Source organism: Anopheles merus, chromosome 2L (genome assembly GCF_017562075.2).
Source record: "Anopheles merus strain MAF chromosome 2L, AmerM5.1, whole genome shotgun sequence".
Taxonomy (NCBI): domain Eukaryota; kingdom Metazoa; phylum Arthropoda; class Insecta; order Diptera; family Culicidae; genus Anopheles; species Anopheles merus.
Genome location: NC_054083.1, coordinates 52141650 through 52168826, shown reverse-complemented (window position 1 = coordinate 52168826; position 27177 = coordinate 52141650). Strand labels below are relative to the sequence as shown.

At 47.6% G+C, this 27177-nt stretch overlaps 2 protein-coding genes across 13 annotated transcripts in view; both read right to left on the bottom strand.

Annotated features, from left to right (window-relative positions):
• Positions 1-28: 28 nt before the first annotated feature.
• Positions 29-23311, bottom strand: LOC121591899 (E3 ubiquitin-protein ligase AMFR-like). 9 transcript variants are annotated; one of them, XR_006004576.1, is made up of 12 exons: positions 23070-23311; positions 21297-21606; positions 15367-16101; positions 12379-12471; positions 10836-10919; positions 10576-10656; positions 6331-6486; positions 2886-2976; positions 2460-2823; positions 1557-2381; positions 621-1480; positions 29-463 (listed from the first exon to the last, which is right to left on the bottom strand). XR_006004576.1 is itself a non-coding variant. In XM_041912957.1 (11 exons), exons 3-11 carry the CDS (start codon positions 15916-15918, stop codon positions 1204-1206), a joined length of 2523 nt encoding a protein of 840 aa, XP_041768891.1. In that variant the 5' UTR covers positions 15919-16101; positions 21297-21795; positions 23070-23311; the 3' UTR covers positions 620-1203. The 9 variants fall into 9 exon arrangements, 8 of the variants coding, with proteins under 8 accessions (XP_041768891.1, XP_041768892.1, XP_041768890.1 ...); XM_041912957.1 differs by lacking the exon at positions 29-463 and having other exon boundaries at positions 620-1480; positions 21297-21795; XM_041912958.1 differs by lacking the exon at positions 29-463 and having other exon boundaries at positions 620-1480; positions 21297-21784.
• Positions 23312-24046: 735 nt separating this feature from the next.
• LOC121594376 overlaps positions 24047-27177 on the bottom strand; it is a 60322-nt gene continuing 57191 nt past the window's right edge. For 3 of the 4 annotated variants that reach the window (XM_041917554.1, XM_041917553.1, XM_041917555.1), the window contains 2 exons: positions 26531-27171; positions 24047-26458 (listed from right to left, as the gene is read on the bottom strand). In XM_041917554.1, the coding sequence (XP_041773488.1) occupies positions 26255-26458; positions 26531-27171 (845 nt within the window). In that variant the 3' untranslated portion in view covers positions 24047-26254. The remainder of the gene's footprint in view (positions 26459-26530; positions 27172-27177) is intronic. The other variant, XM_041917556.1, reaches the window with a different exon arrangement.

Genomic DNA, 27177 nt, shown 5'->3' with positions numbered 1-27177 from the left:
CCCAACATACCGGCACCGGAACTACCGCTTAAAACGAAATAACAACGAACATTACTCTTTATTGTGTTTGCATTTTTGCTTATTATTATTCTGCTTTGTTTTTGTTGGTTTGAGTCTTTCTTGTCGCTAAAAGTGTGTGTGTTTTTTACTTGCCAATTTTGACTACTGCATACTCCGTCGTACTGCGCGTTACGATGATGCGATTATAGCGAACGAAATCCGTCTCCTCGTCCTACTGATTTCACCCTCTATCTCATTAGCTGCAGCTTCAACACATTAATACCAAATGTTTCCCCTCTGTTTCGGTCACTCTCTGTCACTCTCTCGCTTTTTACACCTTATCAAGCGTGTTTCGGAGGAGAAGGAAGGAAGCTACCCCGACGACTACTACTACAGTATGATTTGTTGTTTTAGCGTTTGCACCCCTTTTTTCCTTAATCGATTGATTGGTTTTGTTTGTTTCCTAGAAAATAAATATCATCACAACTTGTTTTTATCGTGTTTAGTATCAGTTTCGCTCGATTCCCCGTAGCAGCTTTCTATTGCGCTCCCACCTGAGTAGGTGAGCAAATCTGCTGGAGGTAAAAGTCAGTGGCTCTTTTTGTTTGTATCCTACATACCTCCGTCACTGATCGATTTGGCCACTTCGATCTAAACTGATCCTTCCGACAGTTTGTTCGACCGTCTTCCGTCTTCAGTTTGCCTAAATTAACAGAGCTGATCTTCATCGAAAGCCAAGCCAGCTCGGTGTACAACACCACTACACTTATCCCGAAAATGACACACATGATATATCTCTTCATGCTCCATGATCGCTTCTTTTGTTACTAATTTTGCATTTCCACTCGGCCTTCTCCCCTCACATGACTGACACACACTGACTGACTAATATCTTCAAAAAACTAAACAACTAAGGCTACGGTACGTTACGATAAGAAAGATTTAAGCTAAAATATACGATCAGCGAGAAAAGTCGTCTAGAAGGGGTTTGCCTTTATAAAAAAAAGTAATAAAATTGAAACTTAAAATCTTCACAGCACCGCCGGCAACAAGGAACAGTTCTTCTTTCTTTTTCTTAAACGGAGCTTTGTGGCGCCATCGTGAGTAGGACACACCCATCCACACGCACACACACACACCTAATACACCGATCGGGAGATACTTGTTTTGGTCACACGAATGATCAGTGCTTCCGGTTTCCGTTTAAAAGCTGCTGTCGGAATGATCCAGCTGCTGTACCTCATCGAGCGGCTGCTGTTCCACAGAAAGCCGCTGCTGATGGTGGCTAGGTGATAAGGACGGGTTTAACTTTGACAGATTATTTCCACTGCTGCCGCTGCCGCTGCTGCTGCTGCTAGCGCTTTCGACCACTGTCGTTTCCATACAGCTTTTGTTTCGATGCCTAACAGTGCTCGAGGTGGAAGCCGTCGCAGACGTGGACGGTTGATGATTTAGCTCCGATTTGTTCTTTTCCAGATATCTAAAATGGGGAGAAGGAAAACGGAACCAATCGTTAGTTATGACTGTCTCCTGTCACCATCTTCCATTCAATATACCTTCTTCGAGCCATCGCTAGCAGTTGCTCCTTGCGGCGCTGCAGAATCTTTTCCCGCTCCTCAGGGCTTTTGGAGAACCGATCCCCGAGCGGGACGGAGGTTGCCGATGAAATCTCCTCGACCGTATCGTCCCGCAATAATGCATCGTAATTGCCAAAGATGTTAGTGCCACGTTCCACCTCGTACCCGGCCGGCGAGGACAGCGACGACAGGGACGACGCAGACAGCGAATTCGTAAGCGATCGTGTCGAAAGCTCGCCCGACAGCTCATCATCATCATCGCCGTTGTCCCCGTCCATCGATCCGCTCATGGCCATCGAGGCAACACTTGCTCCCGCTCCCAGCGTCTCCTCGTCCTCGTCCTCGGGACTGTTCGCGGGGACCTGCAGCCGTCCCTCGAGTATGTTATCGATCGTCACCTCGATCGAGCGCGAAATCTGCAGATCACCGATCAGCACGGAAAGGGGATAGCGGGGAAACATCTCCTGCACGTGGCGGGCCATGTTGCGCACCTGCGACGTATGGTTACCCACAGCGGCCGCCGTAATCGGAAGCGTTTCCGACGGGCGCAGCATGTTGTTGATGTGCGTCACTTCGACGGAAAAGTTCGGCAGCCAGGACACGTAGCGCGAGCCGTTGAAGTGGAAGAAGTGATTGTTGGCCGTACGGCCACCGCCACCGCCAACCGCACCGTCCTGATCGTCGATGCGGATGTCATCCGGCAGCAGCGGACTGCCCCGTGGACCACCGTTCTGATGCACGCTCAGCCCGAGACGGCAGGTAGGGCAGGAAGTGTCCTGTTCCAGCCAGGACTGTAGACACGAGCTAAAATGTACCGAACAAAGACGATAGTGTTAAATCATTGCTTTTTGCGCTTGCTCCAAAACCAACAATCACACTTACTTGTGGAATAAGTGGGCGCACGGTAGCTTGCGAGCCGTTTCCATCTTCTCCCAGCAGATGGCACAGTTGTCCGAGTTTTGCTTCAGATCATCGCTCGACGCCAGCGGGTAGCTCTTCTCCATGTGATTCAGCACCCACAGGTAGTTGCGGTGCTTCTTGATCTTGCGCTGGATCTCGTTCAGCAGGTAGCGCAACTGCATCAATATCACCAAGCTCGCCATCGACAGGAAGATGTTGCTCCAGAGCATCATGTGGATGTAGTGCACGAGCTCCACCATCAAGGCGGCCACCTCGAACGTTAGCTCAATGTAGTACGCGACCGGGCCACGCTTATCCCAGGAGATTGCTGGAAAGGATGAGAAAGCTGCTGCTGTTAGTTTGCTTCTGGGTCGAGCATTCTTTTTTTCAAAACGTCGCGTTACTTACACTCATTCGCGATACCGCCCTGGCGCATATCGTGCAGGAACATGCCGTAGCGTATTAGCACGTGCAGCGTGCGTATGCTCAGCAGGATACACTGCCAAGGGAGACAAAGAGAGATTGTTTTTTATTAGTATATTGTTCTGAAAGCTACGATTATGTTAGAAAGCAATTGTATTCCTCAAAAACGCATTAGCAAGCCCATCATCACACCCCGTCTGACATTGAAAGTGAACGAAACGTAAACAAAACAATCGATCGCTCACACACGGCGACATTTATGACACAATTAAACGATTGTACCTTTTACGCGTGACGCATAGAGCAGTAGGCGCTGAGCGGAGGAGGGTTCGTCATACGCCGGCCCGAAAAGCCGATAGCGCAATACCGATACGCAATTGCTACGCCACAGCCATTTAGTGCCATACGATTATCGACTAGCACTGGCGTTTTTCATCAACCACAGCAGCAGCAGCAGCAGCAACAGTTTCTATCGCATTGTTTCTTGCGTTTTGGTGGCAAGACTACCCCCTTTGCTGCGTGCACACATGGTGGCGCCGATATCATCGCCGACTAATATTGAAAGCACGCACACAAAAACGTGGCCGCGTGCAGAGCGAGTCGCGACAACAGGAGCAGTTTGGGGTGTTGGGTCGCGCGAGAGTAATTTTGGTGCGGTTTTGCGCGGCGACACGGCGCACGCGGCATCGTACACTACACAGGGAGACACGTGAGTGCAAAAAAGCGTGGAAACGGCGTTCGATCCGGTCGACGGGAAGGGTTGCTGTAGCAAGCACAACCCTTTCCGTGGGGAGAGAGAGAAAGAGAGAGAGCTTAAAATTACAAAAACAACATTGGAGCGAGTTAGCACTCGATGACCGTTAAAAGGCTTCATCGATCATTTGCGCCAAAAGTGGCGTTTTAGAAGCGATCATAAAACAAAATCAATCGATTGGAACGACGACTAGAGCAAAAGGGGATGCGTTTTTTTGAAAGTGAAATAATTAATACTAATTTCTGCAAATGTACCACTCGAGCCATTTGAGGTATTGTCACGCTTCAAAGGGTTTTGCAATTATTTTAAAGTAGCCAGCAGCCCATGTACACGTAGTTGGCGCATCCGTTTCTTCTAGCTTTATATGAACGTCCTGGCCAGCACCACCATTCTAAGGTTACGCACCATTCCCTTCTATTTTTGATACAAACCCACGCCTAGAGAGTCACGCTATCAGAAAGTATAGAAAGATTACAGGTACGAAAATTGCCCTTAAACACGATCCTTTCAGTGAATCACTCGATCGTATCCAAAATGCAATCGTCCTTAAACACGATTGACTCATCAACCTTACAATCTAATGCGTATGCGCATGTATTAACCACCTGAGTGTGTGTGTTCCTTCTCCGTCAGCACGCAATGCAGTTTTCGTTATCATTTTCGCAACAAAAAACCCTTTATAGAGCGCTGTTAAGCTAAACCAGCCAAACGCACATAAGCCCCACTGTTTGTTCTGTCTGGCCAAGAACTGTTTGTGATTGTGTTCTAACCTTTAGGCCACGTTCTAATTGCATACTGAAGCACCCCCGCCGATGCATTAGGCGTGATGGTATTATATCCATACACTTCTCCCCCCTTTGCCTTATCTCCCCCTGCACCCCGTCTCACACGCACAAACAGTGCTCTCCCCTCCCCACCGAAGGCAGACAACTGGAGAACTTGAGCTATTTTTAGATCACGGCGCAATGGCAACGGCAATCAATCCATACAAATCGTCTACACGCCGACGATCGTGGAGAGAAGGCGATCATGTGTGTAATGGTGCGCGGGGTGGCAGTGGTGCCCTCGAAAAGACCCTGCCGTTTTGGAGCGAGCACCTCTACTACGTGATTCATGCGACATCCACCGGTGTTAGCTGTGGTAGCGTAGCAGTTGAAGGAGGCAAACGATGATCAACAACGCGCACACGCGCAATCGGAATAAATTGAACAATTTGATTCGTGGATAATCGCGAATCGAAATGCGACAACTGCGGGACCCTAAGTGAACGGGTACGAACAACAACGTACGAAGCTGACCTATGGCATGCCCGGTGGTACACACAAGCATTCAACGACAACTCTGACGCTTGCGGTACAGTGTGTTTGACGAATTCATTTGCTTCCCTTTTCGCTGCCAAGGGGCGACACCACCACGGGCCTCCAACAAGAAGGTCGCTTCAATGTTTCGAACAATTCCATCAAGAGTTCTTCACTGTCTTCGACTTTTGACTCTCGCGGGGGGTGTCACGCCGAAAAGGGCCTTCAATTAGCGCACTGTGCGCGATAGTGACAAATACCACGCCGCACACCATACGCGCTCTTTCAAGGCCACCCGAGAAGCTCATTGGTATGTGTCCTTCCCCGTTGTCTGTCACCGTTTCTCACCAGCTCGACTGTACTGACAAAACGTCACGAAATAAAATAATACGCCCTCCACAATTCACTGCACTCCCGCGAGAGCCCGGCCGGCCAGGCGAATGCGAAAATGAAAGCAATTGTTGAATGCATAATTTCTGCACAAATTGTACGATATTGCATTGTCACAGTGTCGGACGACGGACGGACGCAGATGGTCAGACGGCTTCATTGACGATGCAAAAGGTGCAGAAAGCCGCTTCCATATCGTGCCCGGCTCGTCTCGTGGGAATCCGTGTGGCAGGTGTCGGGGGCTAAAAAGATGTATATAAAATTACAAATAAATCACCAAACATGTTACACAAAAGTCTGTACCCTCAAACAGTCTCCAAATAGATGTGCCACGCCTTTGGAGGGAAGGCAAAAAAAGGGAACCTTCCCTATTGTGATTCTAATCTTATCACTTGATCTACAAACCCAAGGTAGAAGTGGGTTTAGTGCCAAAGGAGAACGTGATCGAACGCTGTAGCATGCTCGATGATCCCCCAGCAGCACTTCCAATGGGGTCATGACACAAACGGCACAGCCAAGCCAAACCTTGCGACAAGAGGTGAATGCATAATGCCTACACGATCATATTCACGACGGTGTTTGAACGAGTGTCTGGAGCTATTGTCTGGCAGTTGGGGCGCGTCTTGTCTCGTCGGAAGGTTCCGCAGCTTCCCCGGTTTTTTTTTAGTCGTTGCTTCATATGTCCCGATGTCATAAAACTTCCGCATACGAGCAGCACACAACAGATCACCCTGACCGACAACAGTCACTCTCTGCTGCATTGTTTGCCTGCCTTCAAAAGCTCCAGTAACCCACTAACCTATCTCTGTGTCTGTGTGTGTGTGTCTCTCTCTCTCTCTCTGTCCTCCGATGACCCGTACCACCACCTCGTCACGGGTCGAGGGGGGGAAACATGTCAGTCAAGGGAAAAGGGCGCTACCACTTCCAATTCAAGGCGGGTCGCGAGGGACGCCTTGTAATTAAGCGCGGCAACGACATATCAACTCACCTCAGCCGCCATGAAGGCGAACGTATTGAAGCCACCGAAGAATACGCCGACACCGATCGAGATCCCCACCATCAGCCCGGACAGGGCGAGGATGGCAACGAGCAGCGAGATCAGCCGGAAGTGGGACCATCCTGGAGTGGTTGGCGAGAAGGAGAGCTGGAACAAACGAACAAAGACAAAGAAAGAATTTAATAACTTGCTTATATCGAGGGGGAGCATAAAGGCCAACGATCTTAACGCACGATCATGGTTGGTTGGTTGGTTGTTCGAGTTGGCTTTCCAGAACCGTAGTTACTAACTAGATCGTCCACACCGAAGGTATTCTGAGGTAACTTCAGCTTCAAACAGCTTCAACCAAGAACAAGTTCAACGGTCGGCTTCATGTTCAAGTGCATTGCACAAGGCCAACGACTCCCGAAGGCAGCAAGAAGCACCAGCCACCACGCACGCACTACCGCACTACGAACGAACGAAGATTACCCAAGAAATTCTAGCCCCAGCGGAACCGAAAGGCCAACCAACATGGAACGCGACAGGGCATGACCATCTCGTACTTCAAGCTTTTCATCACGCACACGGTGGTTCTGGGTGACTGGATTACTTACACCGGTCCCTAGCCAATGTCTAGCATATTACACAGCCAATAATGTACCCTTTCCTTCTACAGAGCGAGCAGCGCCATTCTAGCGTCACGTTGTACAGAAAAGGCTACGATTTCCCTTCCGACGGCTGTTTCACTTGATGCTTCAACTAAAGCGCTACCGGTTATTGCATTGCGAAACCGGTATAGATTGTCTACGTCAATGCAGGCTTATAAGGTTGATTCGAACTGCACGCTAACGAACGCACGAAGGAGCTGGAGCCATGCAGTGAGTAAATTGCAATTAATGCTCCAATTGGAGAAGGGATTCAAATATCATCCACCGGAGTTAACCTTTCCCGTGCATCGAATAGTGTCCTTCTTTGTGGCTAATTAAATTCTCTCATTTACTTCCGTTTTATGTAATAAGTTTCATACTTTACAGATCTTTTAGCTTTCTACTGTCTCCTTCTCTTCTGAATCCAAACGCCAAGGCAAATCTCCTCCAGCTCACTGCTCTAACTCAGTGACAGTGATCAATTGATCACAACACCCCGTAACTACGGCGTGATGCAAAATTAGCTGCATCATAGCACCGGCACTGCTAAAGTGGCTCTCCACAGACGATGCATGAGGGAGAGCGCGCATGACGGAGATGATGATGATAACTCAACGCTCTAGAACGCGCGCTAACCTTGCTCCAAGGCTAATGGACGCGTGGAGAGCGTGGTCGGGCACGCAAACCACGGCTAAACGGTGAAGATACACATCAGCCGTGTACCAGTGCTGCAACCGCTGCCGTGACAAGTGTATTGGTTCTAATCGATAAATCGCCGCTCAACGCAACAACGACCCCCTCCTCCTTTGCTCAATATGTAAGTCCACCTTCGCCAGGGGAAGAGCTGTCACTGGCTAAATGACCGCTCCCTCTAGCCACCAGCAACTCCCCATAATGTCAACGACGACGATGATATTGAGCTTGTTATGTCATACAACACAGAACCTTTCCTATCATCGCTGATCGATTCTCGCGACGGCGAAGGTTCTTGGCCAATCCAGGGGAGTGGGCGGTGGACGGTGGACGTCGTCGTTACAATATATGCGCGACAAGAAATAAACCAACCCAGCGAGGTAGCCTGTTGGCTACCTGTTACCAACGAACCACACACCGCCATACACCGGTTTCGTAGGAAATTACGTGCCCTGGTAAAAGGGCCCCAGCCGTATGTCTCCCCCTCAACAGAAGCTTGACAAACTTTGATGTCCTTCGCTTCGCACCATCGAAAGCATCGATATATTTAGAATGTAATTCACTTCGCCAATGGCAGAGCCATTCGACCAACTGGAAGCGTTTAAGCTTGAAAAACAAGTACCGAGACGCACTGCCGTAGCCGTAATTGATACCAGTTCTTCCAAAAATGGGCTACAGGAAAACGACGCCTTTCAAACTGTACCGAGCGCGCACACACACAGACTGCATTCACCACCGCCGAATGCAGTGAAGGTTCTGGAACAATCGAGCCACCAGCACGCACTTTACATTTTTAGCAACAAGCAAACAGCACACGCAAACCATCAATCAAATAAATAGGAAAGAGATTCATTAAATTCAATTAGACGAAAATAGCTCCCATGCGACACACGGTTCCTCAGCAGTGGCTAAACATTTCCCTTCGGAAAAGTTCTTGCATCAGAGCGGTACGTACGTCACAAAACCATGTCCAAGGGGGAAGTGGGGAATAGAAGAAGCCATTTTTTACGGTATGTAATCTGTGTGTTATTTTTACCACGCCGAGTTCCGCAAGACACTATCCTAATTCCTACATACCTTCGAGCAATTCCTCATCAAATCCAGCGATTAACTTTACATGGTTGCGTCTAATTTGCTTCCCTCCATTCGCACGTACACCTAACCCCTTTACTAGACCGAGATGCAACACTGCACGCCTCCTCCTCCTCGTCCTCCAGGGCATGCGCGCCGCCATTGTGACAGCGGTAAAGTAGTAGGTGTCACGAGGTTGAGAGTACTCAACGAAATGAATGAACGCAATTGGGCACTAGGCATTGTATGCTAATGTTGCAAGACGCTCAGGGGCCACCCAGTTTCACACGATCGACGTCGGACGGACGTCATCAGTCGCTTTGCTGTCGATGGTTGAAGTGTGTGAACGGTTAAGGTTCTACTGCCTACTTCAGGCACACAGCACAGAGAACATTCTTGGCATATGTCAACTCTTCGTATCTAACCTGTGTACAGCATACACTTCAAGAAACCATTGTTTGGCTTTCCAAATTGCAACGGAAAGCCATTGTTTTACTTCATATTTGCAGCCTGCAGCAGGACATCAGTGACCCCATCAGTCTCGCTTAATTCAAGTATCTGAAGAAAGTGAAAGTGTGCCTTCCATATAATTTTTTGCATGCAAACGTGCTGTAGGAGTAAGGAAACAAAAAGCGATCAATGCATGCGTGAATTACACACAAAAAAACCCCGGTACTGTGTCTTCGATGAAGTAAAAAACCCACCCGTAAGCACTTATTTAGCGACAACATAAACAAAAGCACACACACGAGATCCTGCGTGTACACCCGGCCCAATCATCATCATCAACCACCACACACTGTCCCCAATCAAGGTGATCGTTCAGCAGACGAGAGTGAAGTGAAGAAGAAGGAAAAAATCGCCTCGATTACTTAACACTAATAATGTGCACTCTCCGTACGCGAAAGTACACCCCTCCCCCCTTGGAGCCTTCCAGAAACACGCTGACGCCACAAGTACACTCTTGGTCAATTCAAGTGCTCGATCACTTTGGGCGCACTTTGCGCACTTTCTTCTGGACGTGTTGGTGCGTGTTGCTGGTGGTGGTTGTTGCTGATCCCGGGTCCTGCTCGCTGCGGGGACACACACTCTTTCGTTGTGGTGTGCGCATGATTACGTCTCAGCTATCTGGCGGCTCTGGTGCTCTGCTTGATAGGTAAAGTGAGCGTTATTTAACGTGCGCAGCAATTGAAGTACCAACCCGGTACCACCCTTCCCGACCCTATTGCGGACACATTTGGTCACTTTCTAATCGTTCAGCTTCTCACAAACGGATCCCAACTTTGTCCGCTCGCGTAATGAGACTAACGACAGCAACAACAAAAAATACACCTCCCGATCAACGATCTCATCTCTAAGCAAAAACGATTCAGCGCAGGAGAAACTTTCGCTTATTCCACTTAATTTTGTGCGCTGAATACCATTTTTTTTTGTGCCGAATAAACTAGTTCCCCGGGGCCATTAATCGCTGTAGGAAGTGGTGTTCGCTTGTGGAAGATAAAACCTATGCTGCATCGTGTCTAAAGCAAACAACACAAAACAGCCAAATGGTCGAAAAACACCCAGACCCGATAGAGACAAACAGGCACGACAAACATTCGTCCCTTTTAGGTAAATATTTAGGAAGTGATTCTTATCGCCCACCCCAAAACGAACCGACCAACCAAGTCGTCACGTAAAGCACCGCGCCTTTGCCGTTGCCGCGTTGCGTCGTCTTACAGGAGGGTGGCGGTGATTAATGTGTACGTGCGCAAAGGTTTCGACGCGTCATTCGATATTGCTATTTGCGACCATCCTTTTCATTAACCCCTATCGCACCGCGCCGTTTGCGAATGATACTTACATACTCGAACCGATCTTTGCTGAGCTGTGACAGCAGGTGTAGGAATCCGAGTGCCGAGAACCACGACACCCACAGTATGACCTGGAATGGAACGGCGAAGGGGGGTTGGAAAGAAGAGAGTAGGAATTAGTTGGACGTAAAAAGGTAATGGGAAACACATCATCAGCGATCATCATCATCATCATCATCAACAGGCACACTTCTGCCCGGGAGGAGTTCATATGTCAGGGACGCCGTAAGGGCTGATCGTAAGTACTTACCTCGTACAAATACTGCACATTCACGACGCCAAAGACGAAGATAAACTTGTAGAAGATAAAGTTCCAAAACTTGTCCTTCATGTGCTGTAATGAGCAAAGCAAAAAAAGAACGAAACAAATATTGATTACAAACACATGATTCATTTGGGGAGAATTTTCTAGAGATCCATCCGCTTTTGCCCGTCTTTGTTGCGTCAACAATGCCACAGATGTTAAAAAAGAAAACAAACTTTCCTTTGCGAAACGAAACGAATCACACACTCACAGACGAGGCAGCTTCAAAACAAACGACGAAAAATGTCACCCAATCATATTTGCGGCGATATCACAACGCGGCGACAGAATAATAACCAAACGGGTTAAGAGAGCCCAACATTTTGAGCACCAGTTTGTTTGGTGTACAACAAAAAAGAAGAAAAAATAAACAACAAAACTGCCCAGCAACGACGACACTCGGAGCAACGATCGCAAATTAAGACAACGACGTTAAATATTAATCGCTTCGCAAAGTCTCATGATAAGAAAACAACACAAATGCTTCGAAATGTCGAAGGAAATAATTAGACAGCTCCATTCTAAAACTCTGGACTGGAAGCTCAGCCAAATCAATTGATCAAAGTTTATCTTTCACAACCTTTTGGCTGCCTTTTTGACCGATGCCATTTGTCTATTCTTGATCCACATAAATCTCCAGCGAAGCACAAAAGCTCGCGGATGGCGTAATCATTACCAAAAAAAAAGCCAAACTTCATCCTGTTTTATACATCTATCGTCTGTACACACACAGTAATACAACCGGTTTTGCCATCCGCTTGGCTCTCGATCGGATTAAAAAAAGCGGAGGGAAACTCTCATTTCCGTTCGATGCTTGCTTGGCCGGGCTGGTCCCGTTCTCAATGAAGACATTTTGATGTTAGTTGGAACAACGCTACACTTCCTAAACAACCCCTCTCGACAGGAGTCAAAGGTTGCGCCTCGGGCTTTGACTTAGCGAAAGCGATCGCTTTCAATTTACGCCAGCGCGAACGCGCGATCGCAACCAGTCTGACACGATCGTCAAGGTCAATTTCAAAGAATGTTCACCTTTGCCGCTAAGAATCTAAGTAGAAAACACCTCCTTACACACCCTCCTGCTTCAGTTAAAGCCAAGAGGAGAGGGTAGACAAGCTTAAACGCACCTCCACTCCCCACACCCCAGGATCGATTGCATTATCCTTCACCGGTTGTGACCGACGGGGCAAGTCAGAAAATACATCACACAAAAAATAACAGTTAATCTAGGCTAATGGTAGGTCTTGAGCCACCGCATATCCGCTCAGCTCCGAGCGGACATACCGGTGAGCTGCCCAGAGTTGCCCAGACAACAGACAAGCCACGCCGTTTCTCGCTGCACTCCCCAATCATAATTCGCATAATTATGCTGGCGCTGCTGCTGCTGCGTTACCGAACCGATCGAAGGTCGCGGCGCCGCCGTCCATAAGCAAACACATCCTTCCCCTCCCCCCCCTCGACGATCGACGCGCGATCGTGCCCTTTTCCTTACCTGCTGTTCGGATATCCGCAGCTCACCGAAGACGAACTTCTGTATCGATTTGCCGAGCAGTATCAGGCAGCAGTACGCGGTGTTGATTAACGTCTGCAGAGAGCGAGAGCGATCCGGTTCCAGTCCAGTTCCATCGATCGAACGTGCGGTGACGACGGTGATCCGGTAAGGCGTGAAAGAGAAACACGAGAAAAAGAGAGAACATTAGAACAATAATTATCTATCGAAGTTGATCAGCAACCACGCGGTAACGCTCGCCACCAAACGTTGCTCTTCTAGCGTGAAAAGTCAGCGTTGTCGTGTGAAGTAGTCAATGCCTTGTCTGGATCGTTGTTCGTGGCGTCAACGGCGAAAGTGAAAGTCGTTGCGAAAGTTTCAAATTTATCCCAAAAAAAACTATAAATATATTGTGTGGAAGGCTATAGCTTGCTAATTTCCTACCCTTTATCCCGCGCTTTCCACAATTTAACACGGCCTTTCACCAGGAATCGGTGAGGGTAACTGCAAAAAATCGCGAAATAAAACACCTAAATATTCACACAACTGCTCTTCTGTTCCTAATGCCATGTATACATATCGAACCGTGCTACATGGTAGGAGGGAAAACGCCACAAAGAACAAAAACCAACCTCAGCTTTGGAATCGATGACAACACTGGTCATCATCTGGTCGTACCTTACACCCGAAAGCGGATCATCACGTAACATATTCCGAACGGAAACGAATCCAGTCCTGCGAGTCCGGTGCTTTGCGTAGTATGTATATATGGATGCATAATTTTACGCGGTTGCGTAAGTCCCATCCGATCCGATCGGCGGGAATCGGCAGGCCGATGAACCTTCCCGACCAGTTGGCTGGCTGCTGCTTGCGGGATCATCTTGTGCATCCCATTTCACGAACGATGAACGATCTCTAACGGATCCATCAAGGCGGAAAGTAGCATCTTAAGTAGATTGTTTTACCGGCTCTTGCTTCCAAAATGCTGATAAGAACCGTAACGTTAAGCCCAACTGTTAAAACATTAATCAATTCTATTGCATTCGTTGAATAATTCATCAGTTTCGTGTAGCAATGGTAGTGGATATTAGTACTTCTTCTATCGCTATAAAACTATAATGGCTTAAGAACGCGTAAAAGAACAATCCGCTCTGTTGAGAGCCTCTCCTCCATACTTGCGTTAAAATTCCAGAATCATTGTGGCACCTCGCTGTGCTGAATTGGAAACAAGGCCAATGGCACCGGCCACCGGTGTATCGTGAACATGCGAACGCACGCCCGAAACCTCGATACGCTCTAATGCAACCACCAACCGTATTCTGTCCGTCAGTCAGGCAGCTCACCTGACCGGAGAATAGCTTAATGACAGGAATGGTACACAACACGGTTGGAAGCTCCACCTTCGCCAGTAGGCTAGGCAATAATTCAAATTCAGACACGCTCAAACGATAAATAAGCTACAAATTCCTGTGTCTTCCACAGCCAACCAACTCTCCACTGTGCTGGGGTGTCAAGGCTGCGGCTGCCTGGCATATGATGTTTTAGATGATGAAATCTGACCGCAACCTATAAAGAACAACCTATTGTTTGCGAGCTGGAGGCGAACCAGCGCGCGCACCTACTCTTTGCGGCGATGGAATAATCATAAAACCCCTGCGATCGAGTAGCACCAAGCGGCAAGTCATACTTGTGTCGAGTAGTGAAGTGGATACAGATCACTTTTATCGAGCCATTAATCTACATGGCGGTAAAAACCCACCAATATCCCGGAAAACGTTCCTTTCACATTGACTCGTTCTATGCTAATGATCTCATACAAGACTGGTAGTAAGCCCAAGATCCCAACTATTCCCCCGTACGATCGAGCTCGAGTACCTCCGGCTAACAGTCTCGCTCATCATCACAGTGGATGAAATAAACGATCACCATGCATAAAACATGCGAAACCTGCGGCAAAACGTCTCCTTCCAATACCAAATGTCATGACAAAACGCTTGCTGCTAGCGCGCTAGGAGATTGTCGCCGGCTCAAGCCCCACACACTGTCGGCCTTGAGATCATCTGCGTTTTGGAGGCACATCCCAGCGCAGATCTACCGGTTGAACTTGGCAGTGAAATGCTACTTTACCTCCAACAGATACCTTCTGACCAAGGCAGCTGGCAGGTGGGACGACTCAACACCCTCTATCGGTATCGCCCGCAAGCCCCTGTGACGCTATTCGGTAGCGTGATAGGAAGTTTGGCTGATCCAATTAGAAGGCCCAAGTACCCGTAACGTTTCTCGCTGGTACACCTCGAAAGCCCAATTGAATCCAGAGGTAAGTAGCAAACACTTCACCGGTTCCCTCAAGCATGGTGCTTAGGCTAGCTATTCTTCTTCCAATACTTCACCCACTTAACGATTCACGATATGTTTTAAAGCTCCAATCAGCTGAACCACCGGCGTCCGGCTAGATCATGTTCTGCTGCCCGTCGTCTCGGCTCGAGTGAGAGGAATAAGTTACAACACCAGCAAATCGTCAAGCGGGTATCCTCTTCGGCTACGAAGAGCCAGCCCCCCCCGTTTCTCGCCAAGGTCACCAAACTACTTCACTTTTTGCTGGCACTTTGCGTCTTTCTTTCCTTTTCCTTCTGTCCAGTCCTCCCCAGTTCGGTCCAAAAAAACAACAACCGACACACCAAATAACAAACTCGTTTGTCCATGGATTGCGGAAATCGGATTCCGTTCGGACGGTCCTCTCCTCTTGGCTTGTGTGCGTGTGTGTGCCAAAGCTAAACACACCCGGCTTCCCCAATAACGAGCCGAAGAGCCGTGGTCGTGTGCCGGCGTACGTATTGTGGGTATTGTGTCATCGTAGAACGAAGGCATTCTTGCAGCAGTCAGCCATTCGAATGCTATGTCAACTAAATGCTCTACAAATAAGCGCAACGTTAAGCAAATAGCGCGGGAGAACGCCAAGCCCCGGAGGGGGCCCGCACGGTGCTCACTTACCCAAATGCAAAATGGTTCCGTCGCCATAAACGATGCCGTATCCTTCAGGTACGCTCCGAGCGATCGCGTATCGTTGCCCACCACCAGCCACCGCTCGTCCCCTTCGTCCACTTCTCGGGAGTCGTCCTCGTCTGGTGCATCGCTGCCGCCACCTTGCAGCATTTGGCGCAGGTCGGACAGATCGGCGGCCGCTAATATCTTCTCCTCGAGCGTGTCGATCTCCTTCACCGACAGCAAGGAGGCGGCACTGGCGCCTCCTACCTCTCCCAGCTTACCCCCGGCACCCTCTACCGCACCGTCGATCACACCGGCCGGTCCGGCGGCGGAGCTGGCGGCGCTGGTGGCTGTGTTTGCTGCTGTGGACGCCGTTCCACCCGCCGTGGGTACCGTTCCGCCCGTCGTGCTGCTGGTGATGTTTGTGTGTTGCCTCCAGTTTGGATCACTGGTCATGGCCAGTGCGTAGTAGAGGCAGGCGGACATCAGCAGTACCGTGACGCTGGTGTAAACCCGCACCGAGGGCAACGGTACGGATCCGTTCAATGCAACCGGCATGGTGGTGTGTTTGAGATCGGAGTTTTTGATTCCTAGCACTGGATGCTGTCGCAGGATCAGTTTGTTCTCGGACGTAACGGTCGGTTGCTATCTTTCTCTTTCTCTTTTCAGTCCATTTATGAAGATTCTTCTGCAGCGATCGCTTTCAAAAACTGCTTGCTCTTCCACGTTCCTTGTTCAGTGCTAAAATAAAACAAAAGTTAAAAGCAAACTCATTAGTAACACGTCAATACTACGCAGCTTCGCTGAAAAGGATAACAATAATTAAGAAAAATGTGTCCTTCATTGCGCAATACTGTCGTACGCACGCGAGTGATTTGATGAGATTGACAGGTGGCGCCGCCCGAGAGGGATAGTGGACATTGATTTATTGGAAACCGGGGACACTACAATCCCGGGAGGAGCTGGTACGGACGGGCGAGGATGCGATTGACAATCGCATTGATAAATCGTCGCTCCCCCATAACAAGGTCCCATCCGGCGACACAAGGCCAGGCCGCCAGTGCGCGCGCCGATCTCCTTTCTGTCTTTCGCTCTTTCGATTATTTTTGGGATGGCATTTGGACAGAGGTTCATCTGGCCTCCCCCCCCCCCTCCCCCGGGCAAACCGGTTTGAGATTTTCCGCTCAAAAAACCTCGATAAGAAGGTTTGTTTTAATAATTTATCAAAATGTCACACGCACACACTTCTTTTCGTCCAAGAATTTTGGCCACTCTCCCTGCCGAAATGGTGCTGAACAGTGAGCATGATTTATGAATATTGATTATTTCGAAGCGAGAATCATTTTTCGCCTGTTTTGAGGTCAAACTTTTTTGTTTCTCCCCTCCCGAACGCTCTAAAACAGCAAAGAAAAGGGTATTTTTACCACAAAATAATATGTCCCTGGATATGTTGGCGTGACGATGGCAGCAGTTTCGCGACCGTTCCAGTGCAATAAAGTCCGAAGACGACGACGCCGATTGAAGGTTAGCAGCGATTAGACGATTAGAGGCGTAAAAAGCATAAGGTGTAGAAAAAAGAAACATCTTTTCCTTTTTTTATAACAAAATGTTTAACACCTCGACCTTCTCATCCACCCACACAAACGCAAAAGTGGAGCTCCTTCAACTGATTCCAAAATCGGGGCCACTGTCGTTCAATTTCGATGTGCCCCCTCAGATAAGCCTTATCGATCCTGATCCATCGCACTAATGATCTAACCGCTTTGGCAACAGGTCCTAACCGATTGTTAAGTGCCCCTGTTTAGAGCGCCGTTAGTCGGCAGAGGGTTTTGATTAATCTTTTCCTTTTTCGAGCGCTTAGCAATGCCGGCCTTAGCAGCATAACGGGAGATAAGTTTGTTTGCTTACCAAGCAATGACAATTGGCCGTCAACAAACCCTAGCCTAAGGCTAAACTAATACCATCGGGGTAAGTGGGCCAACAAAGGGTCTTATGACAAGATCTAGCTCAAGTGGGGGAGTAATTTCAGAAGAAACAATTATCATCCTGTCCCTGCAATCGAGTTGTGGGTTAATTTACTAGCTTCCACCGTTCCACCAAGCACCAACAGCACGATAAGCCAGCCGAAATGTCAAACCAATCCCCCATATCTCCAGAGCAAGCAGCTACATAAATACCGGAAGATTAGAATGCTTTTAAATACGTAATTCTTGAAAAACAAACGCACCCCAACGCCCCCAACTGCTCCTACTATCAGAACAACTGAACAACAACAATCACAGGACGGATTCTTCTTCACTGCTGTTTTTGTGCTGGATCCATCGATTACAGAGTAAATATTTTCCAACAGCACACTCAAACAAACATAGTATTATTCCCCTATCTATCTGCCGGTAGTGCTTGCTGCGCGCGCGGACCACCTTCATCGTGGGGGTGGTGTGGATGGTTCCTGTTTACACAAGCGCGTCTCCCACACACGAAGGACACGCGAGAAGCGCGCGCGCCCCTGGTCTCTAAATCCATGGGGCGTAGTAGCAGAAGTTACCCCCGTTTGGAAGCGTTCCATTAGCTGCGTCGTCGTTTCGCTGTTGCTTCTTCTATAAACAAATCGTTCTTCTCTGCCTTCCAACGCCAGCGACAAGTGTGTGTTGTTCTTGCAGGACGACGCGCCAATGCTTTACTTTAACAATCGCGATTCCTTCTCCTTCTACACTTATTTACAACAGTCTAAGAAATGTGCGCCATTTTTTCGTCTTCATCACTCAAAACACAGAGGTGAATGAAATGGTGGGACCGAAAGCAACCGCTCCCTACTCAGGCCTTCCTCGTCTTTCGGCCTACTGTGCGCAACTAAATTTAGCACATCGATGATCGCGGCGAGCTAGTGTGTTGTGTGGTACACCGAGCACAAAATTGCGCATAATTTTGACCCGAGGAGAAAGCAAACAAAGCAGCCGGGATAGAATTGGTGTCCCAGAGATGGTACAGGGGCATTCATGCAGAGCAAAGCAAGCGCGGATTGTTGCAAAACGTTTCATTCAACGAAATAGTTCTTCCCTGGCATCAATCAGGTGATGCAGGGTTTCTCAGTTCATCTCAAACCGGTTGGGGGGCTCCCTCTCTCCCATAAGTTCAAGTTGCTAACCACTTTCTTCAGACAGCCCATTGTCGTTTCACGCCCAACTAAGGCGCACATCAAATAGAAGTGAAGGTCAGGTTCAGCAGCGAATCGTAAACTCGCATTCATTAACCCGACAACGCTTGGCATAATGCGCAGCGCTGTTTGCTACACAAATCCATGACATAATTGTGACCGTGCTGAAATGGTTCAAATTTTTCGCACGCTCGCACACGCATACCATCATCATTCGAAACCCCCCGCTCGAGAAAAGGAAAACAATTGCAGTCAAAACAAAACACAGCCCTGGTCGTCTGGGTGGGTTAAGAGGAGCTCGATAGAGGAATGCTCTTAGTGTTGCCTGAAGTAACTTCTTCCACTACAAAGTTGTCAACTGTGGCAACATGACACAGAGTGACGAAACGATTTCCACAATTACTGTGTCGATAAATAATCATCCCGCAATTAAAGGAGCGCCTGCCAAAGGAGAGCTGACGAATGCGGGTTGCAAAAAAACGTTGCCAGAAAATTGGCAAATTAAAATCAATTTTCACAACCTCGCGCTGAACCAGACCTGGCAACCCGTGCTTAACCCGTGTAGGCGCCATGTCGGGTAGGATGATCACGTAACCACTCTCGGTAGTCCTCGGACTGACTTTCTTCCGGGACATGGGTGACTTGAACCGGTCCGGCGCGGTTACAGCGCGCTTGAGGAAGAGCGGTTGGGAGCTACGCCGGCAAAAGGGCAGATAATTGCGTAGCCCTTCGTGGCTCCAACCGGTATAGAAACCGGTTTCAGTATCCCTCGAAGCAGCGGCAGCCGTCGAGAGGTTGTGGCTCTGTCTTGTGTCTTTTTGCATCGATTGGGTTTCAGCGCTCCCATGGTGTATGATGTATTCTGACGAGCCACGAACGACACTGGGCGACGATCTTGCTCTCTCCCCTACGGAAGGAAGATATCAGTTGTCACGGACTTTAAAAAACCCTCCCATCCCAACCAAGATAAGATAAATACAACCAGGTCAATTAGAAGCTCCACACCACTTGTAACAACTACGCAGACGGCAAACGTTTGGTTACAACGCCAACCAAGGGCCCATTCCACTGCTCTCCTCTCAACTTCCGCCACAACAAAAGAGTGTAAACAACGCTTCTTATCAGCTTCGCTCTCGTTCGCTGATAAGAGCGGATCGTTTGTTGCGCACAACACCGCAAAGCCATTCACTCCGAAAGAGGCGGGCAGGGGTTCGAGGGGGGTAGGAAGGTCTTTTAAATGCGCTCACCGTCCCGCGATGATATAGCCGTGTTCCGGAAAACATTTTTCCCTCACCTGCTGCTAATGAAAGAAGAGGGCGGCAAACTTGCTGCTGCTGCTGCTGCTGCTGCTTCTCACGCTGCACACACCTTCACGGACGTGCTAAAATGTGAAACAGTCACCGGGCAAAGTAAAGTGGACATTGTTACAAATATTTGTGACATACTTCCTGGTAAGAAGGTAGTAAGTGGAAAAGCAAATCCAGACTTTTGTTGTTACGGAGCTAAGGGTAACGGTGATTCTGATGTCTGATGTCTATGGATCAGGTCTTACGTAAAAGTACGTTGCCATAGCAGTGGAATCTTTCAATATTCTTAAGATGCTCAACAAGGATCTGATGCTTAATTCGGCGACTTCTACAGAGCAGGACTTGGATCTTCTTCGTCTTCTTCTTTGGCACAACAACCGTTATAGGGCAAGTCCTGTCTATACCACTAGTGGGCTTCGCTTTCAGTGACTTATTGTTTATCCACAGCAGAATAGTCAGTCCTACGTATGGGGGCACGGTCCATTCGAGGCTTGAACCCATCGCAGGATCAAATCTTGCCACAATACCAGAGGACCGGAGTGTGCAGTACGAAACTCGTGGATGATATGGACATCCATAAGGAGAATTTTTGAAGATAGGAAGAATCGTATATGAATCATTGAGATGTAGAATGACACCAAAATGAAAAAAATCTTGAAGTCAGAGCTCTTTTCTGGACACATTTCTCGCCATATTCTGAACATCCGTTTGCAGTATGCCATGAAATACAGGCGGTCCCCGAGATACACGATTAATGGGGACTGAAAACGGCTTCAAAAAATCGTGTATCTCGAATTCCCGCGTAAGTCGAATCTCGTAATTTCTAGCCAAGATGTTATATCTTTTAATTTTCGTATAATTTTGCAAGTTTTAGCCTATTAATTAATTATTTGATATTTGGTTATGACTGAATTTAACAGTTGTAATCCTTTTCCTGGATTTTAACATTCGATTAGAAGGGAATTTATTTGTCATTTTACAATTGATGCGTCAAATCAGTACATTTTGCCCAAAGAACTGTAAAATTTAGAAAACCGCGCATCTCCGAATACGCATATCAGAGGTACCGTGTATCTTGTGGACTACCTGTACCCACCCCAAATGACATCCAACGTCATTCAACTCCAACGCTTGCTTCAATTTATGTCAGTCAATATGCAATTCCAAATCTTCAACATTTCTTTAAAAAAATGGTTATGTTCCTGTCATTCCGAGGGTTTCAAAACGATTCAAACGATCGATATGTCCCAATAATACAATTTGATATGCCTATTGAATAATTTGTAACTGCGACATATACTCCAAGAGGGTGAACAACATTAACACTGCTTCATCATCAATCCACCCATGGTGTACACCTTATCTAACACATCCCCCCGGTTCGTCGTCCTAGAAAACTTCAATCAACACACAGCAGATGACCGATAAGCAATACAGCAAGTGACTTCCCGTTCCCGAGCCCGACTCTCACTTACCTATTTCAACCGCGCCGCGCCGTTCGATCTCTTTCTCTTCCTTTCACACCCGGACCCGGACACACACTCACACACTGCGCTGATGAGACAAACAGCTGCAAACCCCCGGCAGCCCGTCGTCCGCGGTGGCGTTACTAATCACACCCGGTGTTTTTGCTTCCGTTTTAGCCGCTTCGACGACGGAATAACCTACTTTTGCTCAAACACACTCACACACACACACACACACACACACAGACACAAAACCGATTGAAAATTTTACACACTTTTTCACCGGCTGCCTCTCGCAACGGTAATGCGGTAACTTGAGCTGGGAACAAGAAATCACATAAACAACAGACTCGTGTCGTTCAGTACCCCGTTCGTACAGATCGCTGATGCTCTATTTTGCTGCTCCTTTCCCCCACTGTTTTGTTCAGTTAGTTTCACCCGGCAGTGGTGCTTTGTTCGGGCATTCCTTCCTTTTCACCGTGTGTGTTTGACCGCACCTGAAATGCACCTTTTCTCCCTTTTAGTAGGCTGTGATCTGTGAGTGTGTGTGTATGGAAGTGGTGTAGTGTGTCCCCACCGATTTTTCTTCCTTTCTTCGCAGCACACGGAACTTTTCTCGTTCTTTTCTTCGATATTTCTCAACCCAAAAACGGCTAACTTTCACTGCACTGCGCACCCAGCAGCAGCAGCAGCAGCAGTAGTGGTGGTGGTGGTGGTTGCTGTTGTTCCCGTTGTCGGTGACACAATGATGCACCCATTTTCATCTGCCGCCGTGAGGAATCGACAACGGCGTCGACCAAGACGACATCAACCACCACTACCACCACTGCTTCGCTTCAATAATACACACACACATATACAGGCTACACACCTTCTTACGGGAAAGTGGAGGGGATTGAAGAGAATAGGTTAAGAAGGGAAGGAAAAACGCCACTTCACATTCTTCCCGCTGGCGTAAGGAGATGCTCCTTTTCCTCCGTTCCTTATCAAGTGACACTTTTATGACAACCACTTGGATCGGCTTTTTGCATTGTGCAATAGGTGTCACAGTCCACCATCATCCACCCACCCGGGGGAGAGGGGGGGGGGGGGGCAATCCATTCATGCCTTGTACCGCAACATTATGGGGTTTCCTTTTCTTTTTTGGCTTTTCTATTTTTTTGTTTTAAAAACACACACTCACACACAATCGATATCGAAAATACTCGACTCACACACACACATACAGAACAACAAACACCTGGGAGACGAGGCGAGCAAACGGCGAACGGTCGACGAACACACACTTAGGACAGTGGAAAAGGCAATTCGTCCTCGAACAGAAATAGAACACACCGTCGAAGATTGTGTATTTTATATGCTACTACCGCGGCACTACTACCAGCCTGCGCTGGCTACGTCAGCGTGTGTAAAGTGTCCATATTTCACCACTTCGAGCACACACCGAGTGTGTTTCTTCGGCAGCGTTCTATCGGACAAATAGAAAAGAGAGCATCCCCCGTTAATCTGTTCCTCCGCCTACTAATGTGTACACACTCTGTGCCTTCTAAAACACGCGCACCAACACAATGCAATCTGCAGCTGTGTGCCTACTGCTGCTGCTGCTGCTGCTGCTGTGGCAAATTTCTTCCCGACAAACAACTACCCCCTGAACCGAACCGAGATGATTGCGTTGCAGCTGCTGCTGCTACTGCTGCTTGCCCGATGGCAAACACAAATAAAGATCATCTGACTCCCCCACACACACTCACGTACGTACGAACGCAAGCACACACTACTCACTTCCGGCAGAAAAATGCGACGGCTACGAAGTTGTGCAAAATAATATTACACTGTCGCAAGCACTACTGCACTTGTCTTGCTCACTTTCTGTATTTCCGTAGAGCAAATTGCACACGCGTGTACACCCGGCTACTGCTACTGCTGCTGTTGTTGCGACCGACGACTACGACGGCGACGAAAGGTATATCTTCGCGTACACTGTTTCGCGAACAAACAATCACAACAATGCGCGAGCGCTGCCCAAAAGGTAACGGTATCGAAGGGGGGAGGCGATCACGTGGCCAGGTCGGCTCGCAGCGTCCCGCACTGACAGTGCAGCGTTCGTTTGACAGTAATGGGACGGGAACAGTTTTGACAGCAGTCGTTTTTTGTGTGTTTGTTTTTTATCGCTTTGCGGTGGAGAAGTGAAAATTACTGAAACAATCATTTAAGTCACTTTTTGAGATGTTATTTTTATTTCCATACAAAGGCACATAGAATAAGAGTAAAACATGAAAGCGTAGACAAAACTGTAGGAAACAAGACATTGTTGCTTCGCGGATAAATGTTTCATTTGCTGTATGTGCTTTGTATTTGCATGGCATGCATAGACCGCAGCCTAATCTGTTCACAGTAAATGTTTACGCTCACGGATTCAGCACTTTTGCTCCTCCACACAGCGTGGATTGATAAGTTACTTTAGTAAATGAAGATCAATTTAAAAAGAAATTGAACCATGATTCCAGTTTGGTTAAGTTACTCAATTTTTTTATTTTTTTATTTCAATTTATTTTCAATCTTATGAGTATGGAAAGACTTTGGAGCGGGAAAGATAGGGATGAGCTGCATAAAGTCAGCGAAAGCATGTCAGCGCAAGTCAACACGTGATCAGGGCCTCAGATCGCACCTATAAGTAAGTACCAAAGGATTGCCAAACAGTTTTTAATGTCATCATATTGCTCAGATAGAACATAAATAAAAAAGACTAACATTTCACGACACATCTGCTTCGAATACATTTCATTTATCCTTTTACACACACACACATATGAATGTTTCATCCACATGGTTCTTGCACCACGCGATGCTCCACGCACTCACGCAGAGTAATATTCGTAATCGGATGCACGGAGTCGTTTTTTAGTTGCTGTTTCTGTTTCGTTAATAGTACCATTACATATAATAATAATTGTATAATATTACTCTCTTTCTCTCTCTATATCTGTGTTTCTTCTATCTCGCTAACCAAACAGCTTTCGGGTTTGCATCTATTATACCCTCCCTTTCGCCATTTGCCATTGCCCTTTCGCTTATCTATAAAGTGTTCCGCTTTAGTTTTACTTTTCTTTCTCGTTTCGAAAATCATCACATGTTTTGCTTGCCATTCCAATTACGCTACGTATCCTATTTTCCTTTGTCACACACCATTCTTGTTGCACCGCTGCCGTTGAGAAGATGACGCGAAAGTCACCCTCTTACTAATTGTGTGTATATATACGGTTACGAAACTGTCCCTTCGTGTAGTAAAACTTTACACGCTACACCTTCCTTTCTCTTTCTTTCTTTCTTTCCTTTTCTGCCTCGTTTGCTAGCTACAACCCGACCTTCATCCCTTTATCAATGTTGCGTGGGTTCGTTTGCGTTAAAATTTGCAAATCTATGATTGCACTTGGAACATTCAAAAACTCAACAATCCTACCCCAGAGGGTGTGGTGTCGTAACGGGGACTGTCACCCCTTCCCTCCCCCATTGGCAACACCCGAACCGCTCGGACCACACCACCGTGAAACCTTCAAATTGTCATTTTCCTTATCATTAGCCTTGACACCTCGTAGCTGTCGCTCATTCTCTAGGCACCTGCACTGCACTCTACGGCCCCAAACATCGTTCACAGTTCCTACTTCCATTTTAGGCTCTTTCGCTACTATCTTGTACACACACAAACAATGTAAAGAAGTAGTGAACAATCAGTCAATGAGTTCCGTCTCTTCCTTTCTCCATTTTTCCTTTTTCGCTAAATTACTGCTCAACAACGAAACACGATCTATTCGAGTATTACCCTTCTGTCCACTTCTCCAGTGCAAAATTGGGATTGCAGCTGTCCGCTGCATTCAACGATAAAAGAACGATACTCTCAAACAACAAGAAAAAAAGCCTATAACTTATAATAAACACAAAAAAACCATTACTATCTAGCTCAACGAAATTGATTAAAACTGAACAAACTGCCACATATCTACACCTTTTGCTAGCTAACTCCCCTTTTCTCCGGGTACACTACACAAAAGGGGCTTCGAACGAAAGCAACACACAAACAAACGATTCTATTAAACGAAAGTCTAAAACTAACAGACACAATTATGCTAAAAAAACAGAATAAACATAAACGGAACAAAATACTAACATAACTTTAAAAAAAGAAAGAAGCTACACTATACACCTTGTTTTGTTTGCTAAAACTGATCAAACCGTATATAACTAACGGAGGAGGTGTGTAACTGTATCAATGAGTACACACACACACACACACACACACGCTTGTGTGGTGTCGGCGTGTCAGGGAAGTTTGAATAAATATGCTTGCTTATGCTACAGAGTCTCCGTACCGGATATGCTAGCCACAATCTCGCTGGTATATATATGCTTTAACCTGTTCTTTTACTACACCTACCTACACCACCACCCCACAAATGTGTCTAAATCACAATCATTAGGCTAGGGATGTCTTATCAAATAACACGATCGCTTTTTTGCTAAATACCTCTCTCACTCTCTCTCCTCCATCAGGAGGATGCGTAAGGACACATCACGATCTGTCGATCTCTCTCCCCCTAACCTTTCTTCTATTAAGCTACATTCATTTCCTACATTCACACGCGCGCACGCACACACACACATTGATGTATTAGCAGAAAGTGCTTCGCAAAACAAACAAAAAAAACAACTAATTAAACAGGAATGAGGAGCAAAAAGTGGATGAAAGACAGCAATAACATAATTACATTTAAATTGCTACATACCTTACCGATACCACTAAACCACTAACTAACTAACACACCCTCTGTCTACTAATTCAATCTTTTACGTGTGATGCGCGTTTTGTGGATATTCACACCATCCGCCCTTTTTTGTTCTTGTTCCAATGTTGTTGTTCTCTAAAGATCGGTTCAGTCTTGCGCACGATACGGGAAAGCACCATCGCCCACTTAGATGCGTGTCGCGTAGCTTTGCACCTGCAGCAGACTCTTGACACTGTCGTTGTACTTCACCAGCACCACCTTGGAGGCGTGTATGTTGAGCTTCTCGCCGGCGCACAACAGCTGCAGACAGTTGGCCCGCGTCAGGAACTCTTCGATCTTCATCTCCCGTATCAGCTCGCGCTGATTGGTTGGCGAATTGTTGGGACATATCTAAAAAGAAAACAATACATTCCAATTAGTAACTCCATTCCGTCCGGACACACCATCCTCCAATCTATCTACCTGTCTCAGCACGGCCTCCTTCGACTTGAACTTGAGAAAGGTGCAAAGATCGCTCATCAGCATCCAGCGCTCGTTGTACTCGTCCTTCAGCACATACAGCGGTGGCAGGGGACGATCCGACTCCTCATACTCGAAGTTAATTTCGCCGACTCCCTCGCTATCCTCACTGCCGGCATCGTGCAGCTCCAGATGCGGCTGCTCTCCGTCCTTCCTTACCTGCCCATTCACTAGCTTCGGTCGTGACTCAACGGCCCCATTCGGAAGACGACACTGCTCGCTCTCTTGCTTCGGAAGCTCGCGCTTTATTTTACCATTCCGCAACCCAGCCGGCAGGGTGGCGGCAGCGATAGCCGTGATGCCGTTGCGCTTACGTGCCGGTCCACCGTCTGTATCGGTCGTCGTGCTGTTGTTGTTGTTGTTGGTGGTGGTGGTGGTGGTGGTAGCACTTTCTCCCACCTCGTAGTGCATTATGTTGGAATTGGAATCGCACTGCTTGCTCGAGGTGGACGATAACGCACCGCTGCTACTGGTGCCGCTAGTGTTGAGTAGTGATGTCGTCAGCCCACTGTCCGCTTCCTCAAATCCCGGAATGTCCGAGAACACGTTGCAGCCACTCTCTTCTGGATCTACGGTTAGATTGACTAAAA

Bases quoted from the DNA above. Each gene is read 5' to 3' on its own strand.
- LOC121591899 (XM_041912957.1), bottom strand. From the start codon at position 15,918: ATGCCGGTTGCATTGAACGGATCCGTACCGTTGCCCTCGGTGCGGGTT. The intron at 12,472-15,366 runs GTAAGTGAGCAC...CGCTCTCTGCAG, and splicing joins CGGAACCATTTTGCATTTGG to ACGTTAATCAACACCGCGTA. The intron at 1,481-1,556 runs GTATATTGAATG...TCCCCATTTTAG, and splicing joins CTAGCGATGGCTCGAAGAAG to ATATCTGGAAAAGAACAAAT.